The 24,933-nt window shown below is 37.1% G+C and overlaps 2 protein-coding genes and 1 long non-coding RNA gene across 4 annotated transcripts; 1 reads left to right on the top strand and 2 right to left on the bottom strand.

Moving 5' to 3' along the window:
* Nucleotides 1-59: 59 nt before the first annotated feature.
* On the bottom strand, nucleotides 60-10,638 carry LOC149654777 (casein kinase I). 2 transcript variants are annotated; one of them, XM_089846422.1, is made up of 9 exons: nucleotides 10,498-10,638; nucleotides 10,355-10,412; nucleotides 7,729-7,835; nucleotides 3,548-3,674; nucleotides 3,373-3,471; nucleotides 3,144-3,283; nucleotides 2,918-3,071; nucleotides 2,633-2,849; nucleotides 60-1,656 (listed from the first exon to the last, which is right to left on the bottom strand). In XM_089846422.1, exons 2-9 carry the CDS (start codon nucleotides 10,355-10,357, stop codon nucleotides 1,646-1,648), a joined length of 858 nt encoding a protein of 285 aa, XP_089702548.1. In that variant the 5' UTR covers nucleotides 10,358-10,412; nucleotides 10,498-10,638; the 3' UTR covers nucleotides 60-1,645. The 2 variants fall into 2 exon arrangements, with proteins under 2 accessions (XP_089702548.1, XP_089702547.1); XM_089846421.1 differs by lacking the exon at nucleotides 10,498-10,638 and adding an exon at nucleotides 9,819-9,962 and having other exon boundaries at nucleotides 10,355-10,493.
* On the top strand, nucleotides 10,578-22,943 carry sp3 (phosphatidylinositide phosphatase spermathreecae). Its single transcript, XM_089846412.1, has 18 exons — nucleotides 10,578-10,719; nucleotides 11,355-11,435; nucleotides 12,474-12,610; nucleotides 12,696-12,809; nucleotides 12,897-12,944; nucleotides 13,356-13,538; nucleotides 13,628-14,018; nucleotides 14,086-14,278; nucleotides 14,351-14,549; nucleotides 15,454-15,653; nucleotides 15,721-15,966; nucleotides 16,161-16,232; nucleotides 16,313-16,386; nucleotides 16,528-16,683; nucleotides 17,044-17,432; nucleotides 18,598-18,816; nucleotides 19,213-19,532; nucleotides 19,597-22,943. Exons 1-18 carry the CDS (start codon nucleotides 10,608-10,610, stop codon nucleotides 20,102-20,104), a joined length of 3,642 nt encoding a protein of 1,213 aa, XP_089702538.1. The 5' UTR covers nucleotides 10,578-10,607; the 3' UTR covers nucleotides 20,105-22,943.
* LOC149654775 (uncharacterized) lies at nucleotides 15,597-24,807 on the bottom strand. Its single transcript, XR_016370732.1, has 2 exons — nucleotides 24,667-24,807; nucleotides 15,597-15,851 (listed from the first exon to the last, which is right to left on the bottom strand). It is a non-coding gene; the product is annotated as an uncharacterized LOC149654775 (long non-coding RNA).
* Nucleotides 24,808-24,933: the final 126 nt, after the last annotated feature.

Genomic DNA, 24,933 nt, shown 5'->3' with positions numbered 1-24,933 from the left:
TTCCGATTGAAATTATCACTCAATTTCTATGGGAAAAAATGCACAAATAAAGCACATAATTTACACAGCATTAAACATTGTCATTTTATTAATTATTATTATTTTTTGTTGTTTTTTTATGTTTTGTTTGCTCCACTAGGTACAAAAACCTCAACAAGTAAACGTGGGACAGTACTTTTTCATTTTTGATGTCCATGTTAAAAAAAAAAATTTTTAAACGAAAAAGAAACCAACGAAGAAATAGTTATGCACATTTTACACAATTTGTTTAAAAATATTTACACGAAATAAAATGAATTTTTTTTTGTTGTTGTTTAATTTTTTTTTAAATAACCTAGTGTATTTATACGTATATATACTCCTAGGTGTACGTTTTATTTTAATTATTTGTATAATATACTTAATACGTTGAAAATTGATGAATATATAGGATTTCGCTTTAAATTAATTAAATTTGGACTATATTTTAAGCGATTAATGATTAACAAGCGTAAATCCTATACAGTTAAATTTTAAATTCCCGCAAATAAAAGAGCTAATAATCCAAATACAATTTGTTTGTTTGTTTGTTTGTAAATACTTCTATATCCTACATCGAAATGTTTCTTTTTTTTTTTTTTTTTTTGCTTTCATATTTTTTTTTTTTTTTTTGATAAGAGAACTATATATAAACATTTTTTTTATTTAATTCCCCGTTATTATAGAACATATAGGCCTACTAAATAATAATAATAGACATTTTAATGTAGATTTTTTGGACTAATTTCGTACCGTTTAAAAGGACCTGTATTTTTTTTTTTTTGGAAAATATCGCGTTCTTAATGGAAGGAATCGAGCCAGAAATTAAACAAACACAGAGGAGAAAGTAAAAAAAAAAAAAAAAATATTTGAACGTAAACAAGCGTATGTAATGTATAAACAACGAAAAAAAAAAAAAAAAATTGGACAAAATAGGCAATAGGAAATTTTGCCATACAAAAATGTTTTAAATAGTAAAATTAAAAAGAAAAAAAAAATTATTTAAGTGTTTGAGGTGAATAAAAAATCAAACGTTGTTTCAAAAAAGAAAAAAAAAAAAAAAAAAAAATATTCACCTCTGATATTGTATTATTGTTGCCGTCATCCAAAATTTTTTAATATAATTTTTCCCCCGCTGATTTGCTTTTATTTAATTATTTTAATTAATTAAAATGTTTATCACTGACGATCGGATACATTTAAGCTCAGGGAAAATTATTTTAACGTTGCCACTTCTTTTTAATAATAATGTTTTTTTAATTTTAAACAATCCCCATTTAAAGAAAATAAACAAATTCTAATTATTTAATTAATTAATATTTTTTGTTTTTCGGTATTTTTTTTTAATCCACAAAATTTTGCGTTGTGTACGTTAGTTTCATAATAATTTTTTTTTAATCGGGACTTGCCACGCTGTTTTTTTTATTTAATAGTTCTTCCCTAAAAATTTTAATTTCCGAGTAAATTTGTTTTTCATTTTTATTTTTTTTTGTTATTTTCTCATTTTAAACACGTATCATACGACTTTGTCAGCAACCAAATTTTTTTTTATGTCAAGTTTTATTTATTTATTTGTTTGTTTGTTTATCAATAATAGCGACATTGGCCATAAAACGTTTGTTTATTTTTAACGTCCACCTATGATTGGGGTGACACGATAGAAAATATTTTAGAAAGAATGACGAGTAAAGAGTGTGTCAAATCTAACATAACGTAAAGCAGTGTATAAAATTGTAGGCTTAACTATTAAAAAAAAAATGACAATTAAAACTTACGTCATAGACAAAGCAAGCAAAAGGCAAAAAGCCGTTCGCGTTAATTAGCCTTATTCCTGATCAGCGCCACCTACCCATAGCGGCGACTTTGAGAACTACTGTAAGCGGCAAGCCAATCAGATGTCGCTAAAATCTGGTGACGTCACTAACTGGCACTCTCGGGTCTTACCAAAAATGACGTCACCAGATTTTAGCGACATCTGATTGGCTTGCCGCTTACAGTAGTTCTCAAAGTCACCGCTATGGGTAGATGGCGCTGATCAGGAATAAGACCGCTAATTACCGAGTTATCTATTAACTACGTTGTGTAAATAATAATAAATGGAAATAATAATAATAAAATTTGCGTTCTAGACAGCGGCGTATGCGTATTGTAGTATAATAAAATTATAATTATAATTAAACACTACAGCAATGTAAATGTAAAAATAATAAGAATGTACGTAATAAAAATAAGAACGAACTAATCATTTTTAATTAATAATTAAGCAGCCAGCAGCGGCATTCAATAGCTTTTTGATTACTGAAGGAAATGTTGTTAAGTAATCAAGTTCGATAACATACCTTCCCATTTTTAATGTACGGCTAGATGCCCAATTTTGTTTTGTCTAAAAAAACCTCATTTTCTTTCTGCGACATAAAAACACACAGACACACGTTAAACTTTCTCTTTTCTCACTCAAAACTAAACTTTCTCTTTTCTCACTCAAAACTAAACTACCTCTTACTCAAAAGTCAAAACTAACTAAAGTCTATAGACAATAGACGAAAGAACGAACATGTCTACGAAATAAAAGATAAAAACCATAAGTAAGCTTGAATTATCGTAGCTTATTTACCAGGGGTGGCCACGGGTTGCGACGTTCCTCCTGCTTGCGCCGCTGATGCAGCCGCCTTTTGTTTCAACATGGTCCAATCGAAAGTGTAATCGTATTGATGATTTAGGGTTCGGAACAGAATACGGAAGAGTTGCCGTAGGTACATATAGTCTGGCGCTTCTTCGAAACGAAGACCTCGACAATAGTTGAGGTACATTGTAAATTCCGGTGGATAACCCTGTGTAAGACAGACCCTGACGCTGTTAAAATCACTTCCAAAGCAAGCCAACTCAACCCCTTAATTACCTTGCAGAGTACTTCAATCGGCGTTGACATTTTCTTTTCGCTAATTTTTTCGTATTTTTGTTTCTTAGTGGCAGCTTTTAAACCTTGCCACGGTAAACTTCCGCGGTTGAAGTACATAAGCACGTATCCTAGAGACTCCATATCGTCTCTTCGACTGTTGACAATTATAAACACGGGCTTTAAAAGCGGTTCAAACGAGCACGTCGTCGAAATTAAAATAAATCACCTTTGCTCAATTCCCAGGTGAGCATTTATGCTGGCATAACGAGCCGTCCCTGTTAAATTTTTATCTTCGCGGTAAGGAATGTGTTGACGGGTTCGGTTGTCACGATATTTTTTGGCTAACCCAAAATCAATCAAAAACAACTGAAAGTAATGAACGGTAATGAAATATCCGTTGTACAACTGGTTTTTGGCCCAAAAACCTTTCAAACCTAAAGACGAAAATAATCTACCTTGTTACAATGTCGCCCTATCCCCATGAGAAAATTATCAGGTTTAATATCTCTATGAATGAAGTTTTTGTTGTGAACAAATTCTATACGGCCAATCATCTATAATTTAAATATTTAGGGTTAAATTTCGTTTGGCCAACCTTAACAATATGTTAAGGTCGATCAGGTGCCGTACCTGATCAGCCAGCATCAAAACTGTTTTCATTGTGAAACGGCGAGAGCAGAAATTGAAGAGATCTTCTAAACTTGGACCTAAAAGGTCCATTACTAGGACATTGTAGTCCCGTTCTTGTCCGTACCATCTAAATAGTTTTAAAAATTAAATTGTAAAACACGAATAATGACGTGTTTTTCTTCCACAACGATACAACAATAACAACAACCGAAAGAGAATTATAAAAGTTGTCAGTTAGTCTTGAAATTTCTCGATTTCAATAAGAATAAGCGAGAATTCAAATCACGCAATTAATTTTCACCCGTAAATATTTGTATGCCTGACGTGAAAAGTGAATGAATTTCAAAAGCCATGTTCAGTTTACCCCGAGGTTCCGAATAAAATTTATAAAAGTGTGTTTAGAAATTTGATGGATCAGAAACAACAAACAATTTATACGTTTAAAAAAAATAAAAGAAAAAATTGGCAAGATGAGGCTTTGTTCCCCGAAAACCAGTTCGTTCGTTCGTTTCATCTCTCAGCCGCGAGGCATGATGGTAAGCCTGAGAGAAAAGCTATTAGGCCATACAGCGTTACTACTGTAGACCAGACCTAAAGGTAAAAAGCTATAGGAAGGCCAGTGACCCTTAAAAGAAACTATAATATAAACCTGACATTATTTCAAAATAGGTAGGGCAATTCAAATGTACCCCTACATCAATAAATTGTCTTTACGAAGTCAAAATTGAATTATTGTATTTCACAATCGCAGTACGATGCTCGCTCTGAAATATATTTTTTGTGATTTGAAGATGCACCATACATATAATAACATTAAATACATCGAAGGATAACGTGTTGTGACGGAACAATACATTTTCTGTCGAAAAATAGCGTGTTGTGACGCTACAATACATTTTCTGTCGAAAAATAGCGTGTTACGACGCTACAATACATTTTCTGTCGAAAAATAGCGTGTTACGACGCTACAATACATTTTCTGTCGAAAAATAGCGTGTTACGACGCTACAATACATTTTCTGTCGAAAAATAGCGTGTTACGACGCTACAATACATTTTCTGTCGAAAAATAGCGTGTTACGAAGCTACAATACATTTTCTGTCGAAAAATAGCGTGTTACGACGCTACAATACATTTTCTGTCGAAAAATAGCGTTTTGTGACGCTACAGTACATTTTCTGTCAAAAAAAAGCATGTTGTGACGCTAAAATAATTTTTCTGTCGAAAGATAACATGTTGTGACGCAACAATACATTTTCAATCTAAAAATACCATGTTGTGACGCTACAATACATTTCCAATCTAAAAACACCATATTGTGACGCAACAATACATTTTTAGCTGCAAACAAAACTCAAAAACCATATAATACATAATAACTAAACTATTTCCGTTCTTTCAATAAAATAACAGCGGTAATAGCAGTGTATTACCATTAAATACATTATGTTCAATCGGAACATAACATGGGGGTGACACTACAATACAATTAAAGCCGAAAACAAAACACAAAAACACACAAATTATTTTCATCTGAAGACAAAACAACCTCCGAAAGAAATGATATATTTAAAACTAAAATAAAGTAAAAAAACCGGTTTTATTTCCCGATTCAACAGAAAAAAAAAATATATACGAACTTCTCTTTCGTTCTTATACCCAAGTAGGTCATGAGTATGTAATGTATACGCTTACAATATCAAATAGTACAGTGAAAAAAAGGTGTAGGTAATATACTACAGGTGTTCATATACCTGCGCAGGTTGCTATTGTGTCTTGGCGCGAAAGGGTTAGGGGTATGAACGGAGAAAAAGAAAAAAAAACTGCTAAAAAAATTTATACCCAGTTTTTCCTTTGTTCAAGAAGGAATTTAAATTCGCTTTTAGTTTTAAAACAAAGAATGTACGCTAACAATACTCTAGTCAGACTTAGCCAATCGTAACACCATAAGTTCATAAGATATGTTCATTCCATAAGTTTGTCACTGCTAACTTAGAAACTGGGGCTTGTCATGAAGTGAGTGACGTAGGTCATAGATTCAGGGTAGAGCGAGCCTGGTAAGGGGCTGTCAAAGGCTTAGTACAGACAAGAAGTGATATCTAGTTTACTAGGGAGAAGGTATAAATTCGCACCACATTTATAATCTAGCTTTATCTCCAGTCCAAACAAACGTAGCCTGTCCGGAGTTAATCCCAGCCGCCTCTAAATTACAACCAGCATCTCATTGGTTCTTGAAAACTCACGTCAGCGCGACGCGAATGACGAAAATTACTTGTATTTTCCAACTGAGGAGAGGCAGCGAAATAGCCCGGCCTCCATTAAGGTCCCCCTGTATTTTGATAGGGGGAATGGGACTATGGAACGCCGCGCGGATACTAAGGCATCTTATACCTTCTCCCTAATAAACTAGATATCGCTTCTTGGTACAGACTAAATAGGAACTAGATATAAGTCCTGCAAAATTAACCACCGAGTGTAGACATTCAATTCTCGAACTAGTTATCTCGAGCTGCATTACGAATCGTATAGGTAGTGTCACACTTATCTTACAATCTTATGGTTTCACGTAAAAATAATATATGCCTTGAAACGCGACACAAATTCATATTAAACGTAACCCACCAAATAAGGTTTGTAATATGAAAAAAGTATGCAAAAAATGAACGAAACGAAATAACAAATTTACATTAAATTTGAATAACTTCCAATTAATTAAACAACCCCTTTTCCCCACAACCATAACGTTTACTATATAGCCATATCCATCACGTAATTTATCTAAATTAGGTTGCAACATAATGATTTACGAATTTTCGCATATAAAAGGGTTCAATCCTGAATATATTTTTTATTAAGGGAAAAATAATAAAATAAAACGGAAAATAATAAGTGGGGAAACGACCAGGCCTAGTATCTTAAGCTGCCATTGAAATACTTTTAAATGATATTGAAAGGGGGGCCTCATTAAGACGAACGAATTTCCTTCTATCACCGTGAAGTTAACGCTGCTGTTGATAGAAATTAGGACAACGGTGGGTAGCGAATCCAAAAGAAAAAAAACCAACCCTCGCGTAATTTTTCAAGACGTATATTTTTTTTTATTATCTATACCGGAACCATTTGAGCGAGTTTTAAGACTACGACGACGAAGTACCTACGCGTTGAACAATTCAGTTGGTTCCTGATGGCAATATTTTAATTTTTACTCCAAAAGAAAAACACTTTTCCGAGGGAGCTAGTTTAGGCTATACCGAGTCGACCTTTTTAGTTTAAGTCTTTTTATTTTACTTGGGGCGTTTGAGGTTATTTAATACCGGTTAGCTTGTAGGCCTAAAAATCCCACGATATTTAATATTAAATTAAGTATTTCTAAGATTAGAGCAGAGTAGAGTAGAGTAGACAATTTTTGAAATTGATAAATATTAAATTAAATTTTTGGTTGGTAAAAAGTAAATTGCATTGGTGGACTTTTGAAAATCCGTTGGACTTATCTACTATGAAGCCCTAAAACAATTCTAACACCTTAACCTTCAAAATTAAGACATTAATTTGGTTAATTAATGACGTTTCTATTTGTAGCTGCTGCAAAAACGCTCGTATCTCGTTTTGAAAAGCGTATGGAGCTCGAAAAAGAAACTGTTTGCTCAAGAGAAGGAAATTGAAAATACCGAGGGGCTAATCACTGTGAAACTCCCTGTACACCTATTACGGATTAAGTGTAATAATTTTAGCAGTCAAGGGTAGGGCTTAGTAGGGTTTAGTACAGTCAAAGGTACACCGATTACATCGAGTGATCGGCCCGTCGGAGGAAAAGGAAATTGCAAATACCGAGGGGCTAATCACTGTAAAACTCCCTGTACACCTATTACGGATTACGTGTAATAATTTTAGCACTGTCAAGGGCAGGGCTTAGTAGGGTTTATTACAGTCAAAGGTACACCGATTACAATGAGTGATCGGCCCCTCGGAAAATACCGAATATATTGCCATTTGAAAATAATAACAGAGTAGCTACAAACTCAAATTTCCCGACTTTTTTTGGTGGTTCAAGAAGTTGACAAAATTTCTTGACCATTTCTGCCTATTATTAAAATTCCCCCACTTCTCCAGGATTTCCCGTACCCTCCCTGACCCTGACAACCCTAAGTAACACCACCTGCACCACATCGCGCGCACTTACCTTATATGAGGTATTCCAACACCACCTTGAAGAATTTTGTACAATTTACTTTCGTATAGGAGTTGTGGGTGTCTGGCTTTTGTTGACTCAAGTTTGACTGCCACTTCCTAAGGAACGGAAATAAATAAAACGGAAGTTATCAGTGAAAAAGAATAAAAAACGTGGAAAGTTGATTCCAGTTTAACAAACAAAATAAAACCTAACAAGGGGAACTCAAATCTAAACATGACGCAAGCACAGAAAAACAAATCCAGCTGTTTTGATAACAGTGGTACGTAAAAATGATTCCGTCAAATTTAATCTCTCTACATCTACAGTAACGGATTTTCTTTCCGTTTTCAGCAAACTTTACATTATAATTTACTTCCTATATCCTTTCCATTCCGTTTTCTTTTAGAATAGGGATAAAAATACCCAACAATTTCTTTCTTTTAAAATAGAAGACAAAGTGCCTTTGAGTGCCTAAAGGGTTACTTTTAAGCTGACAATACAGTAACTATAAAGTAGCTAAATTTATCACACCCTAAATATTTAATATGGATAAAAGGTTTAGCCCTGTAACTCGCTAATTCTACGCAGAGTCGTAAAATGGTGTATAATTAACGCACCACCGGTTCATAGAGCCCTTAAACTAATCATAAACTAAGTATAATTAAGGGTGTAGCACCGTTGACTATTGCACAACTACCTTTGTAATATTCTGCACGTAGAACGCACGCTAAGGGTATATTAGCAGTGTATAACAGCTTTTAGTTTATTTTTACTAAGCATAATAGCAAATGAGCATAACTAAACCTTTTGCAAATATAAAACTATGACGTGCACTCTACTTTCTACCAAAAAAAACGACCCTGGGAATGTGCCTTAAAATTTAGCCATGAGATTAATTTTATAAATAAATCTCCGACTCTCACACACACCTGTGTTTCAAAAGCGATAATTTTTCTGTATTAAAAAATTAACTACACTAAGCCTTTGTCTACCATCTAAGATCAAGCTAACCAAATCTATTGACAGACACAAACCATTAAACCAGAAAAAATCTGGTTGGTTGCTTGGTAGAGGAAGAAAACAGGTTTTACAGAACTATTCTTTTAATATTTTGAATGATAGGAGGACTGATAGTTCAGATTTTCATCAATCGTTACTTTTATATATTTGCATATAATGTGAGCTAGGCCTTACAACAAGAAAAACTAAGAGAAGAAATACTGGATTATCTAGATTTGTTCCGCACTGGGGTACAATATAATTTCAAATGCAGCTGTAGTCCGTTGTGTTGTTTTAAAACTGGTAACGTTAATTCGTAATGAGATGTAAAAAGTTATTATAATTTAGTAGGGGCTGAGAAAAAACATAACCAATTTTTATTTTCCCTGAAAGCTTTCTTGAGATCTTAACAATGCATGCTCAATTTAAAGAAAAAATCACAACTCATTGTTGATTTGATTTGATTTGAGTTAGAATGACATGCAAATAAACGTGATAAGCAATGTCATGTGACCATGGAAACATTACTAATGCTAAATATTACCCATTTAATTGAAATTTTTGAAAATAGGCTTAGATAAGCGACACATACATTATAAAAATTACATTTGGCAGGTTCAGGGGCTCTCAACATCAATAATAACAACACGATATATGACTTGACTTAACCCGAGATAAGATTAGATTAGGCCCTAATTAATATTGCATTAAACCAACACTTTGAAGGGCCATAAGGCGAGAAAAATGTTATGGTATAAAATTCTAATATACATTTTACAGTAAGCCTAACCTTAAAATCTTGGGCACACTTCTAAAAATAAAATTACTTGTTTTTGTTATCCTTTCAAGGGAAGGATACATACGCGACTGCCCTTGTAAAACTGTCACTGTACAGACAACAGTGACAAAAGAAAGACCTACTCGCGTCCTAAAATCGTTAGGACTAATTTACTACGAGCATAAGGGAGTCAAAAACTATCGTTTTAAAAGCGAATTTCGCGTCGAAATTTTAGTAATTTAAACAAAGAACGTAATAATAAGTTTGAAATGGACTAGATCAGCCGTGGCTGCTAGAAATTTTAGCCCTACAATGACCTCACCTCGCCATTTGTAACGTTTATCCCGAGGTAGATATCCCCGAAGGATCCGCTTCCTATTTTTCGCACAAGACGGTACTTTCCTCCGACTATGAATTCTGTTCTCGATACACTCGCGCTCGCCATTATTCCACTTTCGGAAATAGTCTATTTTAAATAATTAAACCTTTGAAAACGCGATATATTCTTCTATAAAAACTAAACAACGCAGGGATGGCGACCCTAAGAACACATCGCCATCTTGATTATCGCGACTATGACGTCAGCAACAGCAAAACGCGGCCCCGAACACTGAAACGTGACGAATCCACCAATGCGGGGTGCGCTATGCTGGTTTTCCCTATCAAGCCAGCTTCAAACTTTGGGCTTTATTCCCCACCTCAATTTTTTCCCTACGCCACTGGTCATGTGCGTTTCTGACGTCACTACTTGCCTACACGTTTCGATTTTACCAAGACCTCTACCAGGTGTCGCTAAGCGCTCCTCACGTTACTCCTTTTTGCATGGAGTAGTTTTTCTGGAGTAGAAATGCAACTTACCATGAAAAAATCCTTTCGAGTTAGTTCTACTCAAATACCGCTCCATGGTGTCAAATTGCTAGAAGCGAGCCAATAGAAAATGACACAAAACAATCAGAGCTGGAAATAAGTTAAATTTAAATTTTTTCCCAAATTTGATTTACTTCCAATTACAGTCGCCGGAATCGTCGTGTCGAGAAGGCGGAAAGCCTAGTCGGTGAAATTTGAATTTGTTTACTTTTGGAAATTGATTGAAATATAATAAATCGGCATAATGAGTACACCGACTATGGAAGTGTTAATGACAGAAGATTTCTACGTAATCGTGGATAACCAGCACAGTTTGTGGTGTAACAGAGTAGATGGGACTATCACACCCCGAATCGGTACGTTAAGCCTTGGCGTAAAATTGCGAATATTATAAAGTAAACATTGAAAGGCTAGGCCTATCCATGGAAGAAAGTATGGAAGGCCAACTCCCCCTTTGAGATGTGAAAGGTGGTTTAAAAATAGCGACGGGTTCGCCCTCTGTCCGTCATACTGAAAGCGACCGTTTCCAGGCTGTCAAAAAAGGCGGGATTTTTAAAATTTCAAATTTCCCGCCATCCCGTTAATATACCCACCCTTTTCACCAAAAGAAATAAGGAGGCCGCCATGTTTGTTTTCAGTATGACAGCTAGGGGCGCTGTAGTATGCAGGGCTACCAGTCACCTTTCAAAAAAAGGGCTGAGTTGGCCTTCCATACTTTCTTCCATGGCCTATCTGTCAAGTTTATCACATATGAACCATATTAGAGAGGGAAATTTAAATGTTATTTTGCCATTACATTAACTCCGCACATCATCCAAATTGTTTTTTTTACAATTCAAATAACATGCCCATAAATTACGCGCTTATTTTTATTAACAGAAGAAACTTTCGTTATTATTATTATTCATGTAGTAATGAAATAAATTCCTGTTCAAAAAGTAAAACCTTAATGGGAGATTTAACCATAAATTTTTACGAATATTGTTCTTAGACGCGGATATAAAATCGCTCCACGAACCAGTATGCTTGGGTATGGTTTTTGGAGTCATAGGAAAAATTCAAGCTCACCAAGGTTAGTAAATCTTAAAATATATATTAAAAAAAAGAAAAATTTGCATACTGTAGGGACTATTTTCTTTGGGTAAGGTCTGGTTCTATATTTAGAAACAACTTAAAGAGTCCCTATCGGTATATATTTCCTCCCAAATGTTTTGCCAGTGCCACCTCAAAATCTCTTTTACCCTTCTCACTTCCTGATTCTTGGAAGGGATCAATAAATCAATAGTTGCAAAAGCAATGTTAGTATATGTTACAGGGGGTTTATTTGGGGCAATGGAGCTTGGTAGTTTCTTTCAATCTGTAACAAAAAATATAACACATACATTCAAGGTTCATATAAATACATTCATAACATAAACACCTACACGCGTTATTGTTCAACTTATGCGGTAAAACGATCGCGAACGCGTGTCTTCAATAGACATTTTTATAATGAGTGAAATCAGAAGGGTATAATAGTAGAAGGATGACACTCTGTATCTTCTTCATACTTTAGTTTATAACATGATTCTTTCTGGTCTCACCCCTTTTTGTTTGCTCTGGGGCTTATTAAAGGGGCTGGCCGGAGCTGTTGGGGTGAATGGGGGGGGGGTCAAACTGTTGGTTGGCATATTACTTACCCGCCCACCGCGACGGTGGCGCCATTCCTTATGGCCAAAGACCTGGGTGTTTTCCCCCTGAACTAAGGGCGGTGTCCCCCCAACAGCGCCAGTGAGCCCCTTTAAACTTCAGATGGGCATCGCACCGTGGGGGGGGGGTGAATTATTATTCTATAACTGTTTGGTACTAAATCCCTTTGCAATCAACCCCCAAACCTTTATTGTCTTGACGTTGGACAAAAATTCACAATCGCATGCGCCTTGGCGAATAGTTAATAGGGAACTATTTATCGCGTATGATGTTGGGAAGAATCATGTTGCAGTTATCCCGTTTTGTGGCACACTTCTCTCTAAGAGAAAAAGTATTATATACTTCTGCTAAAATGTACGGGAAGATTCACACCGAAATTCCTTCCACCCAACTTTTCGACCCCCCTTTTTTGTACAAGCAGATCTTGAGAAGAAATTAGTTCTAATTAAACAACAAGGAATCGTAGGTCGATTACCTGGAAATCACGAAACTTACAAGATACAAAAAATCGCCTTGCTTCCCTTATCGCAACATGAGCTATTGGATTTGGAGCTTGAGGTTAATTGTTTAGCTATTTAATATAACTTGTAGAACGCGTTAATTGGTTGGAAAGTATTGGGAAACATTTGTTGCGTAATTGCAGAACTGCAAACATCACAATAACCCACGTAAATCGGAAAAAACCACACCTTCAGAAGGTCTACAAAAAACGTGGAATTCAATTAAAACCGCCACGTCACAAGTCAAACCAAGAAAGGTTTTGATCCTAAATTAATTTTATAATTGGGGAATTAATCGTGGTTCTGGTTATTATTAAATACTGTGATATTAATGTGATCCACAGAAAGACTTCGCAAAGGATAGGGAAAAATTTGACAAAAGAATTAGTGATGTAAGATTAACAACGTCTTGCCAGGGATAGATTTAATTTTAGAAGTAGGAATGGAGTCTAACGGTTAGTATTTACTTCAGTTATCCGACTCATAGACCACCCAGTATAGAGCCCCTCCCTCCAACCAACACGTAACGAAAAGTTTAAATTATCTTATTGGCTCACTTAAACTACGTTTTGATGACGTTGCTGCCAGGGACGGCGAAATATACGTAGTTCCTTTTTACCTCTGTCGCTATGACCCTCCCGCCTCTTCTTTCATACCCCCCCCCCGGTCTCGTGGAAGGGGGTCCGGGACTTTGACGCGCGCCCAGATTACACTGATCTCCATTCCTACTTCTAAAATTAAATCTATCCCTGGGCTTGTAATTGTTGATAAGGACATTAAAAAACGTAACCGGCGGTTTATAGGAACTGTACAAGATGTTTAACGACACAGATTCCTTTTACTATTCACTAACGGGCGATGTTACAAATAGTTTACAACGACAATACAATCAATCCCAAGAAATTCGGGAAAAACCTCTTTGGGCCCGAGTAGACGAAAGATTCTTTTGGAATCGACATATGCTTTCGGACCTTATAGAGTTAAATGTAGGTTTTGCGATTTTTTCACCAGTAAAACCCTCACTCCCCTATTCCACCGAGATTGTAATGTTCAAATGAACCAACCTTCCATGCAGCAACCGGAAGCCGATTTTTGGATAACACCCGTTATCCAAGGCTACGTTCAAATTGAACGTTGTTGGATAGATATAGTAGACGATTTAGATTTAACCCCTCTACACGACGCGGGCGCTGGTCCCATAGAGGTCAAACAACCTGACCCGACGCAACAACAGGGGAGAGAATATACCATGATATTAATATCAAGACGTAGTAGATATCGAGCTGGTACTCGTTATAAACGTCGGGGAGTTGACGAATCGGGGAAATGCGCCAATTACGTCGAAACGGAACAAATATTCGAATACCCACCTCACGTGGTATCGTTCGTACAAGTCAGAGGATCTGTACCAGTGTTTTGGAGTCAACCTGGTTATAAATATCGACCACCACCTAGACTCGATAAAGGTTCGAGACAACGACAACAAATTTTAGACTGATAAAATTTGATTTGACGATTTAAATCAATGAATAGGAGAGGATGAAACCCAAACTGCATTTGAAAAGCATTTCGAAGAAGAGGTCTCTGTTTATAAAAGCGTGGTTATCGTTAATCTAGTTGAACAAATCGGAAAAGAGAAAGTTATTTCCGATGCCTACATAAATCATATATTGAGATACGATTGTCCCTCGCTTATCTACGTCACGTTTGATTTTCACGAGTACTGGTAAGTAGTGTTATAGGTTGTCGCGCCCGCTTTAAGTTCACACATGGAATCTCTTGGGGGTTTTTGTTTCAGTCGAGGAATGAAATTCGAAAATGTGTCGGTTTTAATCGAAAGTATTAAAGATTTAGTCAGGGATATTCGTTACTGTTGGGTGGACAGTGAAGGGTTGATTTGCGACCAACAAGGCACCTTTAGAGTCAACTGCATTGATTGCCTTGATAGAACTAATATTGTTCAAACTGCATTAGCCAAAACAGTCATGGACATACAGGTCAGATTAATTCTACTCAAATAGGCCTTTTCGATGTTAATAAAACGGGATAGGTAACACAAGGGGGTTGAGGTACAAGAGGGTTTGAGGCAACCCTCGGGATCGGGACTACAAGAGGGTTTAAGGTAATCCTCGGTATCGGGACGTACAAGAGGGTTTGAGGCAACCCTCTGTATCAGGATATAGAAGGGGGTTTAAGGTAATCCTCGGTATCGGGACGTACAAGAGGGTTTGAGGCAACCCTCTGTATCAGGATATAGAAGGGGGTTTAAGGTAATCCTCGGTATCGGGACGTACAAGAGGGTTTGAGGCAACCCTCTGTATCAGGACATAGAAGGGGGTTTAAGGTAATCCTCGGTATCGGGACGTACAAGAGGGTTTGAGGCAACCCTCAGGATCGGGACGTACAAGAGGGTTTGAGGCAACCCTCTGTATCGGGACATAGAAGGGGGTTTAAGATAATCCTCGGTATCGGGGACGTACAAGAGGGTTTGAGGCAACCCTCAGTATCGGGACATACAAGAGGGTTTGAGGCAACCCTCAGTATCGGGACATACAAGAGGGTTTGAGGCAACCCTCAGTATCGGGACATACAAGAGGGTTTGAGGTAACCCTCAGTATCGGGACATACAAGAGGGTTTGAGGAAGCCCTCAGTATCGGGACATACAAGAGGGTTTGAGGCAACCCTCAGTATCGGGACATACAAGAGGGTTTGAGACAACCCTCGGTACCGGGTCATACATTGTTGTCTCTGCGCTGCACTCTCATGGATACAAAAAAGACTACAGCGCAGGCGCTTAAAACGAGATGGAAGGCCTCCGTGTCTTTCCCCCTAAGTTAAATCGAAATGGTCTATAGGCCTACGTCATTCTTGACACTTAATAAGAACGCGTACTTGTACAGTTTGTACGTCTTGGGCTAATTCCTCCGGAAGGAATCTTACCCGCTGGTTGCCGTCGCGTTTTCCAAATCATGTGGGCTAACAATGGCGACATTATAAGTCGTCAATACGCGGGTACCGCGGCTTTAAAAGGCGATTTTACACGTACTGGTGAACGACGCATCGCCGGTGTTATGAAAGACGGTTACAATTCGGCTAGCCGGTTAGTCCCAAACCCAAGCTAAATACTTTGGTGGAAATTACATTAAAATAAATTGGCGTAATTGCAGTTATTACGTAAATCGATTCAAAGACGCTTACCGTCAAGCCACAATCGACTTAATGCTCGGTAACCCCATTACCGAAGACATCAGCGCAGTCAGCCCGGAACGGGAAGAGGCCGAACATGACTTGGAGTTGTCTGAAATGGAACATCACGAAAGGGTTAAACAATTAATAGAAGATTGTAAAAAAATCTTGATACCCGAATCGGAAACCGTTCTCGGTGGATGGGCCCTGATTGACGCCGATCCTGTGTTAGTTTTTATTCGATTATTATTAGTATTTATCGTAGATTTTAAATTCAATGTTAATTTATACGAATTAGATTAGGCTTAATCTTAATCTAAATGTAATAAATAGTTTGTTAATTAATTTATTTATTATATTTAATAAAAATTAATTTTAACGGTTTCTCTTTTTTTCCCCATTTATTATTTAACTATTAAAGGACTGGAGATCCAAATCAACACGACATGGACACTATTTTAGTTTTAACCAAAGAATCGTATTACGTTGCAGAGTAATTACTAATTAATATTTATTTATTATTAATTTAATTAGCTTAATTTAAATGTAAATATTTGACGATTTTCCTTGAAGATATGACGACGAAACTGATCGTATTACGAGATATCAACGTGTTTTGCTCGAAGACTTAGAAAGGATAGAGCTTGGTAATTAACTTATGTTTATGTTTATGTTTGTGTTTGTAGCAAAAACAAGCGGTTGTTTTTTGTGTGTTTGTTTGTTTGTTTATTTATTGATGTTTATTAAGGCTTTGGGTTGGGGGTTTTTTTCTCGACACAAATTTTTAGGTCCCGAACCTTCAATATTCAAATCAAAACGTCATTGTTTACGACTACATTATTTGGCGAATGGTTTGAGTGGATTTTTCCAAATGTTTCGTTCCACTAATACTCGTTTCTTCAACAACATGGCTGTGCCAATTAAAAATGACGAAGAAGCAGCTGGTACGTTCCGCCATTAATTCATTCATTTTTAATGGATTAAAACACTATTAATTAATTTATAATCAAAGCTACGTTAATTAGCCTTATTCCTGATCAGCGCCATCTACCCATAGCGGCGACTTTGAGAACTACTGTAAGCGGCAAGCCAATCAGATGTCGCTAAAATCTGGTGACGTCATTTTTGGTAAGACCCCCCACCGAGAGTGCCAGTTAGTGACGTCACCAGATTTTAGCGACATCTGATTGGCTTGCCGCTTACAGTAGTTCTCAAAGTCGCCGCTATGGGTAGGTGGCGCTGATCAGGAATAAGGCTAATTGTTAATAAAACATTCCGCTGTCTGTTTGCGTTTCTCCGATTAGAATCCCTGAAAGCGATTTGCGAAGCTTTCAAAGTAGCGTTGAGCGTAAAGAGTTTGAACGTTCCATTTTTCGAGGGGAGATTGGAGCGTCGACGTAGTAAATTACCATTGGCGCAAGGCAGTATTCACGGTAACACGGGTGGTTATCGAGCTAGCCGTTCCCATTTAGTTTCATTCCATTTGGAGCTACCCTCTTTAAGTTCCATGCCTCGGAATATTTCCGAGGGTCAACTCGTGAACCTTAGGAACGTCGGCTCTAGAGCCATGAGCAACATGACCTCCCAAATTGCTAAATTAAACCCTATTAGAGGAATTCGAAATCTTAGCAAAAGGGGAAATGGAAACGCTTCGCAAGGTGGAATGCTAGCCGCCGTTTCCGAAACTGGATTGGTAAGCCCGAACTAAGAATTCCATCCCGTGTATTTTCCACAAACGTGTTCCTATTATTATTATTATTATTATTTTACGTTGATTTTCTTTTATTTTAAATCCTAATTTTGAATTTGTGATAATAAATTTTTAGTAATTAACTAATTATTTTTTTTAATTTGAATAAAATCGTTTTTTTAAAAAAAAATTTGCATGAAAATAAAATTTATTTATTTTTCACCGCATGTATTATTATTATGATCATAAGTTTATAAGTGATATTTATTTAGTAATTTAGATAACATATCTTATGAACTTATGCTATTATCAAGGAGCGATATCTAGTTTACTAGGCAAAGGTTGCATGAAAATAAAATTTATTTATTTTTCACCGCATGTATTATTATTATTATGATCATAAGTTTATAAGTGATATTTATTTAGTAATTTAGATAATATATCTTATGAACTTATGCTATTATCAAGAAGCGATATCTAGTTTACTAGGGAGAAGGTATAAATTCGCCCCACATTTATAATCTAGCTTTATCTCCAGTCCAAACGTATAATAGGTCCGGAGTTAATCCCCGCCGCCTCCAGAGAGAATTTAAAAAGGGAGTGGAAGGGGTGGTTTGGAATGTAGCTCAACGTCGTCTGCTAAACGTTATCTAGGCAGGTCGATTTCCGGTATGATGCGTTTGTAACAGAGAGATTTTAGAACACGTGACCGGAAACTCGCCTACCCCAAAAAGCTCAACGCGACATCTTGTTTGGGCGTCATCACGTTTAATAGAGTCAAAGAGGGGACTTTCCTCTCCCCTTCTAAATTCTCTCTGCCGCCTCTAAATTACAACCAGCTCTCATCTCATTGGTTCTTGAAAACTCACGTCAGCGCGACGCGAATGATAACGAAAATTACAGTCGTATTTTCCGACTGAGGAGAGTGTAGCGAAATAGCCCGGGGCCTCATTTTACGTCCCCCCCCCCTTGTATTTTGAAAGGGGGACTGGCTGGGACTATGGCGCGCGCGAATTAATACTTCGGCATCTTATACCTTCTCCCTAATAAACTAGATATCCCTTCTTGCTATTACCCAATTAGTTTTATCGATAAAGAAAATTATTTCAACTACAAAACACGACCACCACTTTTCAGTTGTTATTATTTTTTTGTTAATGTTACATAGACAACATTCCACATGGACAGTTCCTCAGACTCGGAAGATGATTCATTAAGGAAAGTTAAAAAGCACGGCTTGGGTGTTGTCGTGACGAACAGCGGAAACTTTATACATCATATTAGCGATCGTACACTTAGCTCCGATTATTCGGAATGCAGCGATATAGACGAACACGAATTCGTTATGATTTCGGACAGTTTGGAAAATGACGAAGAGAGTTTCGTGGTAAGGAGCGAGTAATATACTTTGACCCCCCCCCCCCAACCTATTAGGCCTATAGTCTGCTACCACGAACCTTTTCGTGACGTCACACCCTCCTATCGCTTACTTCGGTTTTTGCGGCCATATTGGAAGTCGTCAGCTCAGGCCTGAGGCCATTACAATTTAGACTACCAATATTGACGTCACGCCCCCGTAGCTCCCCCCTCCCAGTACCACGCTATAGAGCTATTTCAGAGGGGGTAATGGCTACGTCACCAATGCTATTTGCCCATAGAGAAACCCTCACAAAATGACCGCCCTCTACACTCAAAGGCAGGCCCAATTTTCGTAGCAGACGAAATTTTTCCCCCACTGAAATAGCTCTATATGCTTGGGAACAATTTGTTCGTCTCGTTTTAGGGTAGTCAAGATAAACTCTTGGAGAGTTGCGGTATTTTAGCGACAAGTCCGGGGTTATCTAGTATACACGGTGGTAGTAGGGACAGTCTGAATCAAGTTGTCCGCGCGAAAAGTGTGGAAGGAACGCATCGGATTCATCATTACCATAAACACGGTCATCATCGACATCCTTACCATCATCGACGTTATCAAAATTGTCCCGATGTCGATGACTTTGTCTTAGACGCTATGAAGAAGGCCAGTTTACGCTCTTATCGCCGCAGAAAAGCTAGTTCAACTTCCGCCTCGACGCATTCGCTGACGTCTACGTCTAGTACTAGGTGAGTTCCATCATTTGGGGGATGTCCTTTGAGGACCAAAACGACGACTTCAATCTCTTTAAAGAGCTCAACAAATGGCGCCAGCGATTCAAATTAGCTGCGAAAACTTGTCAACAACAGGCGCTAGTCAAAGTAGCAGCCGTCTTTTAACGGTCGAGGACATCGTGGGTCGAGCCGGTCGTAAATTATCCAAATCCTCGGAGGACCTCGAAGTGCGATCGACAGTAAATTTAGCTTGCTCCTCGAACGAAGTCTCGCATTTGTTGGTCCACGAAGAGAATATCCCGTTGGACGCGGCCGAGTCTTTGACGGCCAAAATGAAGACCTCACACAGCGAGAGTGCCATTCAAGACTTTTCATTCCCTTCCCTCAATCTCCCTAACCCTTTGGCCTCTCCCATCGTCATTAAAAAGGATCTGGTGCTCTCTCCGCTATCGCGAATCGCTAAAGGCGTACAAAACCTTGGCATGAATTTAAGACCCAACAGAAATCAGCAAAACATGACGCCGGAAGAGTACGAAAAATTGAAAGAACGCAGGAAAAATTGCAAAACGAGAATCATCGATTTGTAATTAATAATTAATTAATTAACTAATTAATACATTTAATTTTTCAATTTTTGACTCGACCCGGTGGATGAATCAACTCGTAACCTTTCTGCGTGAACTCAAAGGTAATTTAGTTTTACTGTTAGAGCAAATTGACGCTGTAGACATTTTTATCTAGGCCTAAAACGCGTACTTGATTTAGGCTTAACAATTAAAAATAGAAATATCAGAGTAAATGAGACATTGAAGTGAATATGAAAGCCTTAAGTAGTTGTCTCCGACGTTTTCTAAGACTTTTAGGCTAAATTTGAATAATTTTAGGCCTTGGCGTTAGACTATTTTTGGTTCTTGTAGATTATAGTAGGCCTAGAAAGTATACTTCATAGTATATAACCCCAGTAGGCTTAATTATACGCGTTTTTCCCTCGCATACCGCGTAAATTTGTCGCCGCCAACGCTCATTTTCTGGCTATTCCTATACGTCTTTGAAAGGTTAGGGTAGGGTTAACTTCGGGTCAAGTACAATTTTGTCAAAAACGAAAACGAAAACCAAAAACAAAACAAAAAAAATCTCGCAAAGGCTTAGCAAATACCAAATATGGGAAAAAGGGACGCCATATTTTTTTTTTTCATCAAATGGGGTATACATTTTTATACAATACTTCTTTAAATCCCCCCCCCCCCCCAAAGCTCGCAAATACGCGTTGACTTGGATATGTAAGCCCCAGGGCTACCTTTAAAATTAAAATTAATATTAATATTATCCTAGAATTAAATTTCTAATTTGACAAAAATTAACTTCGGAGTTAACGAAAAAAAGCAGCATTTTATATATAAATAAATGAATAAAAAAATCCCCCAAAATGGCTGCCATTTTCGTAAAGAAACGCAACATATATATAAATATATATCTATTCAGCGAATTATTAAATTTAGCAAATGTTTTCAGTGCAATTAATAAACAATAAACAATGATTATTTTAGATATTCGATAAACAAACAAACAAATTAGGCCTATATATATTAAAAATTAGTTTTAGGGCCTAACCCTATCCCGTCTAGGCCTAGAATTAATTACTTTTGAAACTTGGGAGATGTTGATTGATATACAAATTAAAATATATATCGTAAATTAACTAGTTTTAATTACCCTATATATCTGGTGACGGGTTTTAGCCTAATTATTATTTTTTCTCGTAAAGCCTTAAAATAAAAAAAATTGTTAATAGTTTTTGAAAACGTCTAAGCCTCTCAAAGAGTATAATGCCTGGGTTGTCCGCGACCCTACGACGTCTAGAACTCTAGAACTCTGGAATTCGTAGATTAGATTGTAAATTAGGCTTAGCTCGGACAAAGTTAGAACCGTAATAAACAACATGACGCGATCGTATTAATTGATATTCAAGAGCAGTTTACAAACTAGTGTAAAATTGTAAACTGCGCTTAATTTATTTCTATATAATTATAAATAATATAATAAACGTAAGTTAATAGCGATTGGTTAAAAATAAACTGATGTCAGACGTGATAACGAATATATGTTTAAACTCAAATCCGTAGGGTCTTAGCCATAGAGGCGTGGCTTAAGGTATACTCCTCCCCTTCCCCCCCCCCCAAAAAATGGCGGTGATTTTTACAAAAGAGTGGGAAGTTTGGGGAACGAACGCACCCGATTGGTTAACAACCCCGTAGGTTCTTAGCCATACAGGGGTGGCTTAAGATAAACCCCTCCCCCTTTCGCCCCAAAATGGCGTCGAATTTTTACAAAAGAGTGGAAGTTGGGGAACGAACGCACCCGATTGGTTAACAACCCCGTAGGTTCTTAGCCATACAGGGGTGGCTTAAGATAAACCCCTCCCCTTCCCCCCCCCCAAAATGGCGGCGAATTTTACAAAGGAGTGGAAGTTGGGGAACGAACGCACCCGATTGGTTAACAACCCCGTAGGTTCTTAGCCATAGAGGCGTGGCTTAAGATAAACTCCTCCCTTTCCCCCCAAAATGGCGGCGATTTTTACAAAAAAGTGGAAGTAAGTTGGGGAACGAACGCACCCGATTGGTTAACAACCCCCTTCTCCCACTTTCTGTAGACTGTAGTGTCATAAATTGATTTATTATATTACTTATGATTGCTAGTATATTTAATTCATAGTTAATTAGATATTACGCAATAGAATTGCGGAAAAATTGCGAGATAAGTGGAGCTAGTCAGTATAAGCAACAAGAGTGAGTCACAGTCTGTAGTTGGGAATCAAAACAAATAAACAAACAAACAAAAAAGATTAAACAAACAGAAGTAACATTCCTTTGAAATTTTACTATAATTTTTTAATCTAGAATAGCTCAAAAAAACGTTTTTCTTCTAAGAAGTCATTCATTCATTCATTATTATATGAAAATATATTATAAAATTGCATTACGCCCCTCCCCTTAACCCTAAAAATATTGTGATGTAATAAATAACTTCTTCGTTAATTATATGAAAATAATTATATATAAGGGCCTCAATGTTTAAAAGAAAAGAAAATAAAATTAAACAGAAAAATATATAAATAAATAAATAAATGAATATATATTATAATCAAGATACTGTAAAATATATAAAAGACTGTATAATATTTTATTTTAAGCCCCGCCCTCCTCTGGTAGTAGTAGTAGTATTATTATTATATTGACGGATGTAGCTATAGCTTTAAAAAGAACGAACGAAGAAAATATTCAATTTTGAATTAAAATTAAATTAAATTTAATTACGAAAGCTTTCTGTATCTTTAGAACCAATAACAAGATTTTGTTTTTGTTAAAAAATAAACAAGACGTTCTGTAGTATTTAAATATTGTAGAATAAATTATAAATTACAATGTCTATATTTTGTTCTTTAATTAATATAAATTAATTTTTCAGATTAGTATGGTTGAAACTAGAGATGTGAATTACCGAGAAATTACCGGTAAATTACCGATTAAAATTTTGAAATTACAAAAATTACCGTAATTTATGGTATTTTATGTTTTAACAGGCTTATTACCGCGGTAATTTTGTAATTTACCGGTAAATTACCATTCTAAAATTACCGTAAGACATAAATCTGTAATTTACGCGGTATTTGGTAAATTACCGGTAATTTACGGACTCCCATCTCTAGTTGAAACCATTTACATCAGAAGATTACTTGACAGAGAAAGTGCAGTACCAATAAGCCCCACTTCCTGGTGTAAACGGTATCAATACTCCTAGTCTCAAAACTATGCATACTAGCCAAGCTACGGGGGTCCGGTATTGGCTATCTCACCTTGTTTTATTTAAATAAGGTATACCAAAAACGTCACGCGGCCCGGGGGGTCTATTTTTGACCGGTACTCCTAAATATAGTAACCGAGAAAACCCAAGAATAATTCAGAAGAAGGGAGGCAGAAAATGTAACAAAAGCAAAACGAGTCTTATAACTGCGGACAAGAACCACGTATGTCAGAAACGCTATGATTATCAGATACTACCTAGAATCCTAGAATGTTTTAAAATGTTACTTAGTGCGTTTTACCTCTGAAGTTAAAACGAATTCGTTATATTTTTTTCTATTCCCCGACCTCTTAGGTCACCCCCCCCCTCCAGCAACTGCTGATATAATTGGTAGTCGGAAAAATTCTATTAAGGTGCCTTCACATTGTATTACAACAGCGCCATTTTAAGCGTGACTAAGTCGACAAAATCAGTTCAGACGGTTGTAGGCCTAGTATGATCTCCGAAACTTGTAACTAATCAATAGGGAGTTAACAGTTCTGACCCTGAAACGTCACACCCTTCTATCTCTTACTGGAGTTTCATCCCCCCTAACTTTTGGAAACAGTATTCTACGCGCAAAAATGACAACCAGGGGGCTGCGTGACGTCAGACTATCTCTTCCCCCTAGCCAGTTGTTAGCTCATCGTGTCATGAAGAATGTTGACTGTAGGAGAGTGATTGTGTGAAGGGGCCTTTACATTTTTTTGGTATGGCGCGCTAGATCGAGTTTGGTAAGATTTTTTTGGCGATGGCGGTAGTAGCTCTAATTAGTACTTTCGGAAGCGGAAATTGCTCGTTTTGGTGCGATATTTATAGATTCTTTTGAGGGACTTTCAAATTAATCAGCTTCAACAGTTATTTGCCTAATGGTCCCTTTTCGTGCGTGAAGATCCCGCGCGTTTACACCCTAGGGACTCGCCTGGCGAAGACACTATTCGTATAACCCCCAAATAATGAACCCTACCTGCCGAAACAACGTATTTTACACTCTAATAAACTCCATTTTGTTTTAAAAAGAATGTTAACTCGCATATCAATTGAATACGCAATACCAAATTTGGCAAAACTGACTGAATTACGTCGTAACTCTATAGCAGTTGGCGGCCATGTTTAGCAAATGGCAATGACGTACGTTTAGGGCTGTCGAAAGAGTTTGTGGGCCCCAGGAAAATAAACGAAATCGCGGGCCCCCATTTAGACACGATCCGGGGAAACTTGACCGAATTGCCCCCCCCTCTCTCGACGGCCCTGCCTTCCGCGATAGCTTTCTCATTATATCATAGTTAAAAAAGAACATTAGGCTTACCTTTGATACACTGGCTTTGCTGGATTTCTAATTTTTTCAAGTTAAAAAATCGCCTTCGACACAATGGCACTTCCGATGAAACTGCGAAAGGAAACGACTACAACCTGAGAAATACTTCAATTTAGAGCCTAAAGTCCGTTCCGAATCTAACACAGCCCCGAGCAACATGCTAGTGCTAGCAGTGGCTGCGAGCTGCGCACGTGTTCAATGCCTCATTACAATCTTTAGAAGTAAATAGCGAACTTAAGCCAGTAAGAACGGCCGGCG

This window comes from Phalangium opilio, unplaced genomic scaffold (assembly GCF_054372755.1).
Source record: "Phalangium opilio isolate 3A_F unplaced genomic scaffold, DU_Popi_V2 ptg000079l_1, whole genome shotgun sequence".
In the NCBI taxonomy this organism is placed as follows: domain Eukaryota; kingdom Metazoa; phylum Arthropoda; class Arachnida; order Opiliones; family Phalangiidae; genus Phalangium; species Phalangium opilio.
This window is presented reverse-complemented; position numbering and strand designations above follow the sequence as displayed.

Bases quoted from the DNA above. Each gene is read 5' to 3' on its own strand.
- sp3 (XM_089846412.1), top strand. From the start codon at position 10,608: ATGAGTACACCGACTATGGAAGTGTTAATGACAGAAGATTTCTACGTA. The intron at 14,019-14,085 runs GTTCGAGACAAC...ATCAATGAATAG, and splicing joins ACCACCTAGACTCGATAAAG to GAGAGGATGAAACCCAAACT. The intron at 14,279-14,350 runs GTAAGTAGTGTT...TTTTTGTTTCAG, and splicing joins TTTGATTTTCACGAGTACTG to TCGAGGAATGAAATTCGAAA.
- LOC149654777 (XM_089846421.1), bottom strand. The intron at 7,836-9,818 runs GTGAGGTCATTG...TCCGTTCCTTAG, and splicing joins TAAACGTTACAAATGGCGAG to GAAGTGGCAGTCAAACTTGA. The intron at 3,675-7,728 runs GTAAGTGCGCGC...AAAACTATTTAG, and splicing joins GTTGGAATACCTCATATAAG to ATGGTACGGACAAGAACGGG.